The following is a 12,815-nucleotide window of genomic DNA, read 5'->3' on the forward strand; positions in this document are numbered from 1 at the left end:
TTAAAACAGATTTACAATATTATTAAATGACATGTATACATCACAAGTATTTAACACAACTTTATTTTTAACACAGTAGGTTCGCTATTTGAAGGGATCGCTAATGCGGATCGGAATTATTTCCAAATATCCCTGTCCATGATATAATCATTAACTTTATAATACGCCTTTGATATTAATGTCTTCTTGACAATAGATCTGAATTTTGTATCCGTTTCATTTATAATATTTTTTGGAATTTTATTATAAAAACGTATGCAATTTCCCAGAAAAGACTTTTTGGTTTTAGCCAGTCTGTAAGATGGAACTATAAGCTTCCCTGTGTTTCTAGTAGCCTTTGGCTTATCGACGTTAGTGGGAAAATCACATATGTTCCTCCTAACATACATGATTATTTCAAAAACATAAACATAAAGCGACGGCAGGGTTAGGATATCTGTTTCCTTAAAAAAAGATCTTAAAGATTCACGCGTCTTCAAATTATAAATTGCTCTAATTGCTCTCTTTTGTAAGATAAAAATTGACTCAATGTCTGCAGCAGATCCCCATAAAATAAGGCCGTACGAAATAATGCTGTTAAAGTAAGCAAAATACACCAACCGTGCCGTCGCCACATCGGTTAGCTGCCGTATTTTCCAAACTGCAAAAGCAGCAGAGCTCAATCTACCCGCGATTGCTGTGACGTGAGGTCCCCACTGCAGTTTAGAATCGAGCGTTATTCCTAAAAATACTGTTGATTTTACAAATTCAATAGTTTGACCATTTAACTTTATATTAGAAACTGAATTCGAGCTAGATGAATTTATCAACGAGAATTTAATACAAACATGCAATCCTCTTCCTCTTCTTCCTCTTTTTTTTTGGCTTATGTTTTGTTTCTGTAATGGCGACTTTATTTTTTAAATTCATGTTCACTTTGAGTTCACTGCTTAACATAAATACTCGTATGCAGTGATCTAGAACCTTTATATATTAATTTTTAAAAAATACATTGCACAATAAGTAAGTTTTCGGGAACAAAAATGAACTAGAAATATCTAGTGCTTTGGGAACACGGCTCCCCACTAGATTTCCGCACTGGATTACAATGTCAATACATTGAGTGAGAAATAAGCCAATTTTGTGTTTACTCATTATTTTAAATGATTTCAATCATACTTCTAACAGATTATGGCTGAATCAGTTAGGTATATTTACAGTTATTACTCTCCAATGAATTAATGTTAGTCAGTGAACTCAAATAAAGTGTTATAAGCAATCAAACGAGACTTACCAAGCGAAGTCAATGCAATCAGCAGTAACAACATAATTGCTGCCTTAGTCCAAATAACTTCAATTTCAATATTACTTCACTGGGGTTCTGTTTGTTTTTGATACCTGTTGATACTTAAAAGTTTACTCTATTTGGTCAGCACTTCGGCGGGTTGTGGGAGGCTTGGGTAAATAACATCAAGTTACGTCGATGTTTCGAAAACCGTTGTACTAGTTTTAAACTATTAGGTTTTGAGATAAAAATAGCTTTTTCTACTGTGTTATTATCTCTTATAATGTTATGAACTTTTCAAGTTTAATTACAGAAGTACGTGATAAAATATTCAATTCCAAAAGCTCATTAGAAATATAACTGAATAATAAGCGATAGAACAATACTATAATATCGTACAACATTTCTAAACTTCTCATTAAATATAATCGTAGCCTACTTTTCACAATTTATTTTAACAGTGCTTACAAATTTCTTAAAAAGTAAACAGCGTGTAATAAATTTTGGATAGAACACGTACTTAATGCACTCTTCGCGGCGGGTTGTTCGCAACTGGAGCAAACACATTAATCTAACTTCTATATTATTTGGTCCAAGCAAATACCGGGACACATGTGCGATGTTTACATAATTGGCACGGTTCTTTCTGTTAAACTCGAATTGTAATTTATCTCTGAAAATAATATATACTATGTCTATGAAAGTGACAGAGGGATTGAAAATATCGCGGATTTCGTGATAGAGCTTTGTGTAGAAAGTTTGGCTAGTTTTACTTGTCTGAACTCACTAATGATATTGGAATTAACGTAACTTAAGCATCCATAAAACGTGTAAGGAATAAGTAGGTGTATAGGAAAATTGAATCATTCTTTAAAGTAACCCAATAATTCCGTGCAGTTTATTACGAAATAAACAATACAATACAATACAATACAAAGACTCTTTATTGTACACCAGACATAGTAAGCGATACAGAAAACAAATTATTAAAATTACAAGGTGATCAATAGGCGGCCTTATCGCTTAAGAGCGAAACCTGTTAAGAAAAAAAAAGCTCCTTCCCTGGGACTTCAACTATCTTCATAGTGCCACTGACTAAATTGGTTCAGGCGTCATAACGTTTTTATGATTTAAGAAACAGATTCACAAACATCTTCACAAACTTTCTCATTTATAATATTGCTTAAATTCATACTCGTATGTACATAATAAATTACTTCTTTGTACAGATGGTAGACAATAGTGAAGTTATTATTTAATTTTAAAACAAGTAACTACGACCATGTAACATAGCCAGCCATTATTTTGATACAAGTACATGTTTTTATTAATGTGGACATTTGAGAAAAAAAATACAATTTGGCACCCAAACAAATGTAATGTAAACTCTTTATATTACAAAAATAAGGAAATAAACACAAATAGCAAAACATTGATGTACAAATGCGAACTTATGCCTTTGAGGAGTAGAGACCTATGGCAACCTTTTTGAAATTTTGATCAAATTCAAAGTAAGCTCTTGTTAATGTGTTTACTTAGATATTTCTCCCTTAGTCCAAAGAACGAAAACTTACAGTTTTAATAGAACACTCGTACGGGATTAAAATATAAGTTTTTTTAATTCCGGTAGCTAAAATGTCTAAAACTAGCTTTATCCCACGGTTTCACTCCCAGGAAAAAAAATGTCTTTCCATAGCAATTTCGAAAAATGTGCAATTTATGAACCTCAAGTAATTATGTCTACAGAATCCCTAATCACTAGCTAATGGCTAAGTGTGCATTGTTTGTCAGTCAGTCACGATAGTCTTTTATAGATACAGATGATAATTTGACTGTTTTTTTTTTCAGGTAAGTGGCCAGGACAACAGATAAACACTTCGAAAATTTTGGTAAGAATATAATTAAGCGGAAGATTTAAAACCTCACTAAAGTTATAGAATATTGCCACTGACCATCAGAAGATTGCAAGAATCATAATGAGAAAACCAGTCAAGCGTGAGTCGTGCTCGCACACTAATGTAATGGTACAAAGGGTACGCAACATACGCAATATACGCCATACGCTATATATATCCAGTGTCAGCAGAGCTCTGCTTCTAAGTAAAATGTATTTCAATCTGAGTGAGTCTCACGTTAGTTTCAAGTTCAAAGGTGTAGCTGACACCATCTTTTCTGTCGTTGAAAAACTTCATCGCAATCTTATCCAAAATTAGAGTAGCGTACCCGCTAATCCCGCGAACTACAAACTTGCCACGTTTAAATTGATTCCCCCAAATCCTCGAATCAATTAGTAATCGTCGTAAGCTTGATTATCGAGTCTACGGGCCTGTCGCGCCATTAGCTGTCGAGTTGACGAGAATGGAAACAATCGGTTTGGTTTAGATTGAATTAATTGCTTCAGAAGTTATTAGACGTTTATACTAACGGTTAAAGTCTTTTGAAAGATAGCAATGATAGTTTGGTTTTAGTTTAAATGGTTCCTTTCTTTTAGATTTTTAAATTTTACTGTTTATTTGCCATTATTAATTTCGCTTTCAACTCGCGCATGAACCATTAGATACGGAATTTGATTCGGGATTTTATAAAATCTCTTGGACATCCCCATGAATTGGGATGTCCCAATTTTTGACAACATATGTATAATAAATCGAAAACCATTTGGAGAAATAGGCTTTGTGAAGCGTTTTCAGAAATCAGATTCCAAAAATGTGATAAACTGAATTAAATAAACACAATTTAAGTAATGACCCTCATTTGACCCCTGCAGTGTCTCGTCACAAAGGCAGTTATAAAGCAGGTCACTCGTAAGCAAATTGGCAATTTGAAATGTTACTGTCCTGCTTATAATAGAGAAAAGTGACAAAGCTAGAACTTTAATCACATGATGCGCACCCGGCCTTAAACAGTTGTCATTTATCGTAAAGTCCGAAATGTATACGAGTATTTCCAATGTATATTTACAAATTAAATTATTAAATTACTACGTCACAAGTAAATACAAAAGAATTTAAATATGAGATTTTAATAAAAAGTATCTATGTAAATAGACACACAATATCACACCAATAAATAAACAGGAATAATCAAAGCTTTTAAGAAGAGAGATAAATAAAACTATTTGTCACGGTTCATTTAGGACCCTAAGCCGTGCTTGAATTATTGTCAAATTGTAATGCCACAGATTATGTTATGTACGAAATGAATTTTTCTAGGCAATGGAACGTGGCTGTCTCACTCTGACGTCATACAGCTTATTTCGTAAAAAAAAATATAAAAAATTAAATACCTACTCATCCAAATTCAAAATCAATGAAAATTGTATCCTTAAATATACTATTCTTCCCAAAAAAAAAAAAACAAGGTATAGTTTTTTTGGTGCATCCCAATTACATTGCGATCTTATGTACGTACGGTGAATAAAGACCCATGTTGAAAATTGAGTGTTTCTAGAGAAAGCGTTGATTTTAGGGATTATCTGTGATCAAATTTTGAAAATTTGGATTATATTATGCTCATAATCAACAAAAACTGTCGATTCCCTTATGAGCACAAAATTTCTAGGTCAGTTTTGTTACTTTGCTTAAATTTTAATTAATGTATGACAATAAATCCGCGGAAGCGTAATGATTTGACTTAGGGCTATGGGCTCTGAAAAAAGATCATGAATTAGAGTATCTTTGAATTTTGTAGAGTTAAACGCGATTTTAAATTTGTAATTTACCATGAACTTTTTGGTAAAGGGAACTATCGTATGGAATCCTGCATACACCTGTGAAGCAGTTCAATGGTGTGGATAAAGTTTTCAACTCGCACTGAACCAACGTGAGAACTACAGTGCTCTCAATCTGAGAGGAGGCCTGTGCCCAACCGTAGGAGGTATATTGACCTAAGTCGAAGTTAATACATTCATTCAAGGAGGTAACAAAATCGTCAGTCATTATTAATAATTAAAATTTGAGACAATTTAGCTCGGATATTTTTATATATATCCCATCTACATGTCATCCCATTAACCCACGTCCTAAAGGGGCTGCAATACTATTCTGTACCACTGAATGAACAATTTTCGATTCCGAAGAAGGTATTTTCATATTCTTAGGGTAAGCCGTTTGGGACGATAACTCAATCTACTACTATTTCGAAGAAATGGATTTCTAACATAGTAAAATTTGTTCAATAATGTATCGGCCGAGGCGATCCGATCGTCTCAAAATAAGTTGTGGCATCTTTTAATAGTTTTTGCGTAGATTTTGGGTTCCGTACCCATATCCTACTACGTATATAATATTATAAATGCGAAAGTTTGTGAGTGAATGACTGAGAGAGTGAGTGAGTGAGTATATTTGTTACTCCTTCACGCTGAAACGGCTGGTCGGATTTGGATGAAATTTGGTATGTAGATAGCTGGACATCTGGAATAAAACATAGACTACTTTTTATTTCGATATTCCCTCGGGATAGGGATAAAATCTCGAAACAACAACCGCTGGTCTAAGAGTCATGAATTTTGACATGATTGTTTTTAATGTAACGTCAATGAAAACCACGATTTTATTTTCGGGAATTCCCAAGGGAATTTTTTTAAATCTTTAAATTTCAAAGCAGCTGCTAGATCTAATGATTTACGTGTGCGAAGCTGCGGGTAAAAACTAGTATTATATATGTTTCTCAGGAAAGCGTGGAGCTATTACATTGATATTATTATGAGAGATGTCCCAGGTTAGAATCCTGGTAACAAACTCTTGCTTGATAAATACCTACTAATTTGTTGTAGGTACAGACCTACTTGAGTCATCCATCATGAAGCTTTGCTTTGTTTTAAATATTCAGTAAATGTCACAAAAGAAAATTGGACAATATAGTCTTTTTTATTACTCTACTAGCTTTTGCCCGCGGCTTCGCCCGCGTGGATTTCGGTTATCGCGCGCTGTTCCCTCGGGAACTGTGTAATTTTCCGGGATAAAAAGTAGCCTATGTCACTATCTGACCCATAAACTATCTCTATGCCAAAAATCACGTCGATCCGTCGCTCGGTTTCGACGTGAAAGACGGACAAACATACAAACACACACACTTTCGCATTTATAATATTTTTGTAATTTATAATATGTATTTATAGTATTTTTGTATTTTTTTGTAATATCTGTACTGCTTTTGGTGATCAATAAAGTTTTAATATTTGTATTGTATTGTATTGTATTAGTAAGTATGTATCTACCGGGTGTGGCCTGTAATACGAGCAAAAAATTAAAACATAGATCCTCCTCCTCAAACGGATCAATCAGCGATTTTTAAAAATAGTTACTTTTTTTTTAAATATTACACTTAAGTTTATTTGAAGAAGCAATGTAAAGCAAAATGTTTGATGTTTGTAGCGTGACAGGCGACGTCAGTTGGGTTCTAGGATGGCGTACATTGATAGCAGTATTTAATTTGTATGAAAAAAAGGAAGATTCAAAGACTTTATTATTTTTAAGTCGCTGAACTAATGTTGTTCAGTTTGACGAGTATGATCTATGTTTTACATTAATTACATTATTTACAGTAATTAGCGTTTTGAGTGCTTTAAGACCCCTCTAATTTTTTTTAATTTTGTATTCAAATCTAAATTACGTGTTATCATTTCGAATGCTAACACAAGTAGGTTTTCCAAATAGGTTTAAAGCGCAGCTAACCGGCTAAGCAGGGCACAAATTAACTTCTGCTTCGAAGTTGTAATTTTCCATACATTTGGACTAAAATCTAGTTTAATTTAGTCCTCTCGCACGCCCCGCTCTCACTCGTAATAAACAGCAAGGCCACGTATGCCGACTCTATTTGTATGCGAGAACGGATCGGGTAAATTAAAATGGAGCCTCATTTAGTTTGTATTAATTTGCATGTAAGCAGTATTAAAAATTGAAGTTATGTAATTTTCCTCCCACCGGTTGGTTCGACAGTGTCTGAGATGTCGAACGATGGGGACATTTAATTAATTGCTGTCCGACATGTTGGAGTGACAGGAATTATAATAAGCGCTTCATTTGCACATCCTCGCACAGCACATCTCTGGTGGAAACATCTGAGCGGAGCGAGGCCAGGTAAATGAAGCGTTCCTATTGGTTAATGAAAAACACATTCCTCGCACATTATTGGTGGAACGCTGCTTAAAAGGTAAAGTTTAGATCCCATGATGATACAATTTGAGATATTTAATTTAGCGGCAGCTGTTATTCTGAGACATTGTCATATTAACTCCCGCCGACCAAACTTATTATTTCTTATTTAAAAAAAACTCAACGATTTTTTTTGTCAAAACAACATAATAATCCATGTGCCAGTATTTACTACGTGTTGTGAAAAACAGGTTACAATAGAGAGACTTGTCTCCATTATGTTACGAGTATAATCTGGGGACCGATGTGGAAGTTGCAGATAATGCATCCGAGTTGAAAAACATCGATAGTGCTGTGTGTTGGAGTTTCTATATTTGCTCACTAGATGGCAAACACGAGGCGAGACGAGAATTGAAATTTGTATGACGGCGCCCGAGAATGCATACAAATTTCAATTCTCGTCTCGCCTGGCCTCGCTGGTGGAAGATCACCATTACCCTGTCTGTACCCCCGTAAGGTTATTAGAAACTAAATACCCCAAGCATACATCACAATCATCGACTCAGATCTATTAAGATATTTCATATCGCAAGTTGAGAGCGACAGCGAAATTATTTGTTTGTACAAACACGGTACTTGGGTTTAGGAGAGCAAACATTCTTCGGCACATACTTACGTAAACTAACCTCGTTTATGTTTATGGTTATATATATGGATCAGTGTGATATCAGTCAACTAATTTCGATTACTTGGGCGTGCATAAGTTGACTGTAACTCAAGTATGTATGTATGGAAATTCTTTGTCATCCAAACAACATTTCCGTACCAAGTCTCAAGTCGATGCCATTAACCGTCGAGGAGTTCCATCCTGTGGAGTCGATCCTGGCCGAACTACCAGGATTAAACTTAGTTTCAATAATAAAGTAAGTACCTACATACCTAATACCTACCTAACTATGTTAAAAACCACCTACTGTGTTAAAAATAAACCTCGTTGAGTTTCATGCCGGATTCTTCTCAACGGAGGTTTTTCCGAACCGGTGGTAGATTTTTTTTTACATTCATAAGTGCTTGTTATGGCTTAAATTGAATAAAGATATTTTGACTTTGACTTTGACTTATATATAATCCACCGTCCCGATTATGTGTAGGTACCTAGCATAGATTAATGGTTCGAACAATGGTTCGAATAAACTTTTTCATTTTCATTTTTTCATTTTAACATAGGCACGTGCAGTCACGTCTATCGGCGATCATTTTCAGAATGCTGTTGGCACTGATCATAATTATCGTATGGTCCGTATAAGTCGAACTTTAAACCTGCCTTTGTGCCGCTGAATTGATGTTGATACCCATTGACAGAAGTTCAAGTATTTGTAAACCTTGTCACTGTTCACGTCGCCATTTCACTACCTTTTACTATAAACTTTCACTATTCCCCAACATAACAAACTTTATGACAGACAATACGTCCAACTTTACCAACACCCGCTTAACCCATTAAAGAGTGAAACCGGAGCTCCCCGTTTGTATGGAATCTCGGCTCCTATAGGATACGCAGGCATTGGCACTCGCTGTGGGAAATACAACAGAATGCACTTAACTTATTTAATTTCCAATGGTCGTATTGTTAAAGTACCGCGATTGGCTTTTGTTTGTAATAACTGTGGCGTTAATACTGTAAAGAGGATTAAACTTACTTAAGGGGATACCATGCCCCTCATCGAAGGTCATTACCTTCGATCTGAATTCCTTAGTTTTCTCATGTTTTTTGTAGCTTATTATATTAACAACAACGGCTTTAAGCAATATAGTATCTTCGAGATATTTGGCATCAAAGTTGAACAATTTTAGGCCAAAAAACTGGTTTTCTGGCCATAACTTTTGTGTTAATTAGTTTCAAATGAAAATCCTCGACCAGTTTTTATAGACGTCAAAGACGAACCCAAATATGTAGATTTCGTATATGTTAGATCTTCCACGTCAATAGAGATACGAAATAAGTGTTTTTTCAGAGCATGTTTCAAAAAATCATGCAAAATTAAGTAATTTTTTTTTTAAATCCGGTAGACAAAAATGCAGATAAAAGATCGAAGAACCGATAGCCGTTTGACTTATAATTCTATCTGTAGTGCAAAAGTAGGAGAAACGATTCAAAACTTGTCAAAAATCGATGAAAACCTCGGGTAGCCCCTTAATCTGTAAATCAGTACGTGAACTGACTGCTTTGACTGAAGTCAGATTTACAACTTCACTGTCCTTTTATAATGCTTTTTTTAATTACCCCACGTTCACCCTTTATGTTAGGTTACCATTTTTTTCTACACGTTCATGCTGTAATAACTATAACGTTGAACAACGTTCAAAGAAAAAATAGTTACTCGTAGTACTAAATTACCTTCAAAATCGAGTCAATTCAATTTATTTCCACACTCACATACGACCAGGGTTGCCATAACTTCTAGGAACCAATACGGGACCATTTCTCTTTTGATGCCCAAAACTCGTAAATAACATATGCAACGCCGTATAGCCATAGTTCTGGCAGCAGTTTGCTTCGTAGCAATTTTTGAGTCGGGATACATCAGTGCATTTAATTTGGTTATAGTACAATCCAACGAATGATGTACAACTTTATAAGCTGTGGTCAACTGAGCAGCTGCGACTGAAAATTCCTCTTCTGAATTTTTCTTTATTATAAAAGTAGAAATATCCTTATCCGCATTTCACCACCGCCGGTCGGGCGGGCCGCGCGCCCTATCCATTTTGTCGGAATACGGGATAAATACGGGGCATGTAGTAATATACGGGACGGATGGCAACCCTACATACGACTCTTGAGCTTATCCCATAATACTTGTATGACTCAAAAATACTTAATACTATTATTATTATTATTTATTTGTCAACTAAAAATTACAGCATTATAGTTGAAACACCAATGCGCTGCAAAATTAAAATTATAAAAATAAATAATAGCTACACAAAAAGACATATAAAATACACAAAAATTACATTAAAAAAAACTAATATGACTCCTTTGACATGGAAGTTGTTAAAACAATGCATTAAAGGACTTCGCAACACCACAAAAAAAGTTATTTGACCACTAAGTTCTGAAAATCACTAGAAAAAGAAAATGAAAGCATTTTTGATATACTAAGAGTTTCAATAAGTGTGGTGTTAATAAACTCTTCTACGAGTAGTTTACATAGACTTTACTTTTCTAAATTCGCACGGGTTATTTTCGCTTACTAAGTTGGTTAACCCGGTCCTAGTGGTCGTGTGTTGTTCTTTAATTAACCACAATCTCACTTCGTGAGGTTGCAAACGAATTCTTTTTTTCTGATGTTTTCGCATTTAAATTTAATAATATCATACGGTTAGAATGTGCGAGAAAACTGCCGTCATAATTAACATTTCACTTGTAGCCAAAAAATGTAAAAGTATTTGGTGAAACTAAATTCGATGGAAGATTTTTTGGTGTCTGTATACCTGAAGTAGATCCATCGATGGTAATTAAAAACTTAATTATTCCAGTTATTCCAAATATTTTAATTTAACAGCGTGTACCTTCAGGCTTTTGATAAAAATAAACTTAAATAACAATCTTTGAGAAGACAAACTCAGCTATTAATAACTACTATGGTTTCGGTGAATTTGCAAATAGGCGGCCATTTTGTTTATCAAACTATTTTGTTGTCATTTGATCACCATCAGTCACGGGATGTAAACTTGTAAATGAATTATGTATTTTTAGATCATTTGCCAACTGTCAAGCCCGGAGTCGATCCGATTGCATAATTAATAACTCATCAAGATTATCCCGACTCAAGACCCATATTTAATTAGTGAATAAATATTTATATCCAGATTAAATTATTTGCAAATAAACGTACTCGGGTCGGTGCCGAATATATTTGTGGGTAGACGCGGACACGATGCGGAGTGAATAGTAAATTTATATTCAATTAGTAGGTACAGGTTTAGTTTAGTTTGTGGGAAAGTTATTAATAGGGTAGCCATCCTTTTTGAATTTAGCTCAATTACGGTGCACAAATAAGATAAAGTTTCTAACGAAGGATATTTTATGTATACCTATAGGCACGCACGAGCGAAGTTTTGAAGTTTTACAGGAAAAGTTATCTGTACTTCTTTCACATTTTTTTATACTTTTTGACAATAAGATAACATGATTATGATTGTGTTTTTATAGTTCGCAAAAACAAAAGTAGATGAGTTAGTTACTCCCAAAATTGGTTATTGTATCGACTGTACTTGAAAAAGATTACACTTTCACTACAGAGTAGCATACCCTAGAAAAATGTAGAAGTATAAATGTGTGCATTAGTAAGGAGGGAGAGAGTGGCTACAACGGTTTTGAATAAAACATACGATTTTTTCATTATTATTATTAGGCTACTGTCCATGTAGAGTAAATCGTCCGTGAGTGATTGAGGTAAAAATGCTTTTGTAGGTATGTCGGGTTTCCCCTACATGTGACATTTCTCAACCAATTACCATGAAATTCTGTGACCAGGTTAAATATTTATTTTTATTTTAAAAATTCAATGTGTCGGTGTTTTTTTTTTAAATGACTAAGCCGCGGGTTTGTACACGTAAAAAAGAGAGACTCACGAGACAGTTCAGAGAAACCACCAGTTTTAAACAGGAAACTACCTCGTAACTCAGCCATTATTATGATTGCGAGTTATTTTTCGTTTCATATTGTCCTGGTTCCAGCAAACGTGAACGTTTAGACAAATTGCTAATGGGCCCCGACCTATTATAGAGTAATCCCGTCAAACACATGGTAATACGAGCTATTCATGACTATAATCTACCGCCTGTGAATGGAAAAGATGAGTCTTGGGAATAAAGTTGACCTTGTTATGAAAACGTAGGTGTTTTGATGAGTTTAATGCTGAGAATGTAGAGTAAACCAGAAACCATGTAGGTACGGGTTTGTTTTTAAACCCAATAATAATAATAAAAAAATATTATTAAGTATTTATTTATGTATTTAGCATTTAATCCCATTATTACATTATAATTATTACAATGTTATACAACTTCTATTTTTAATGTTTTTTGTTTTTATTTTTATCAACGTCACATTTCCTGAACGAAGTCTTAGATTTCGTTGAGATAATGTACAGCCGATAAAAATAAATAATATTAAAATTTCAAGAAGTTAAAAATGTCCAAACTTTTGAAGATAACATACTAAACTAACTACTCGAGTTTCTGTTCGCAGTGAACTCACTCAGCTGTATAAAAACTTAGCTCAGCTCAGATTAAACTAATAAAGCAGTTTGCAGTTTCAACTTTAAAATATCGTTTACTTTGTCCTCTAAAGTTTGCCGGTTAAACTTTTTTATTCGCTCTAAGTCTGTGGTCTGAAACTTTTTACCAGTATGCACAGGTGGCACCGATACACCAGCTGACGCCTCGCA

At 34.4% G+C, this 12,815-nt stretch overlaps 2 protein-coding genes across 6 annotated transcripts in view; one reads left to right on the forward strand and one right to left on the reverse strand.

The window, feature by feature from the left end:
• The window catches only part of LOC141435568 (uncharacterized), a 68,025-nt gene extending 66,198 nt beyond the window's left edge, over nucleotides 1-1,827 (reverse strand). The window contains exons 1-2 of one of the 4 annotated variants that reach the window (XM_074098290.1): nucleotides 1,785-1,827; nucleotides 1,274-1,377 (exon numbers count right to left, since the gene is read on the reverse strand). In XM_074098290.1, coding sequence (XP_073954391.1) covers nucleotides 1,274-1,307 — 34 coding nt within the window. In that variant the 5' untranslated portion in view covers nucleotides 1,308-1,377; nucleotides 1,785-1,827. Of the gene's footprint in view, nucleotides 1-1,273; nucleotides 1,703-1,732 lie in introns of those variants that run through there. The other 3 variants (XM_074098294.1, XM_074098292.1, XM_074098291.1) reach the window with 3 other exon arrangements.
• Mip (Myoinhibiting peptide precursor) overlaps nucleotides 1-12,815 on the forward strand; it is a 103,626-nt gene that overhangs the window by 52,806 nt on the left and 38,005 nt on the right. The gene's annotated exons all lie outside the window — the stretch shown is intronic.

The sequence above is a fragment of the Choristoneura fumiferana genome, chromosome 15, assembly GCF_025370935.1.
Source record: "Choristoneura fumiferana chromosome 15, NRCan_CFum_1, whole genome shotgun sequence".
NCBI classification, from domain to species: domain Eukaryota; kingdom Metazoa; phylum Arthropoda; class Insecta; order Lepidoptera; family Tortricidae; genus Choristoneura; species Choristoneura fumiferana.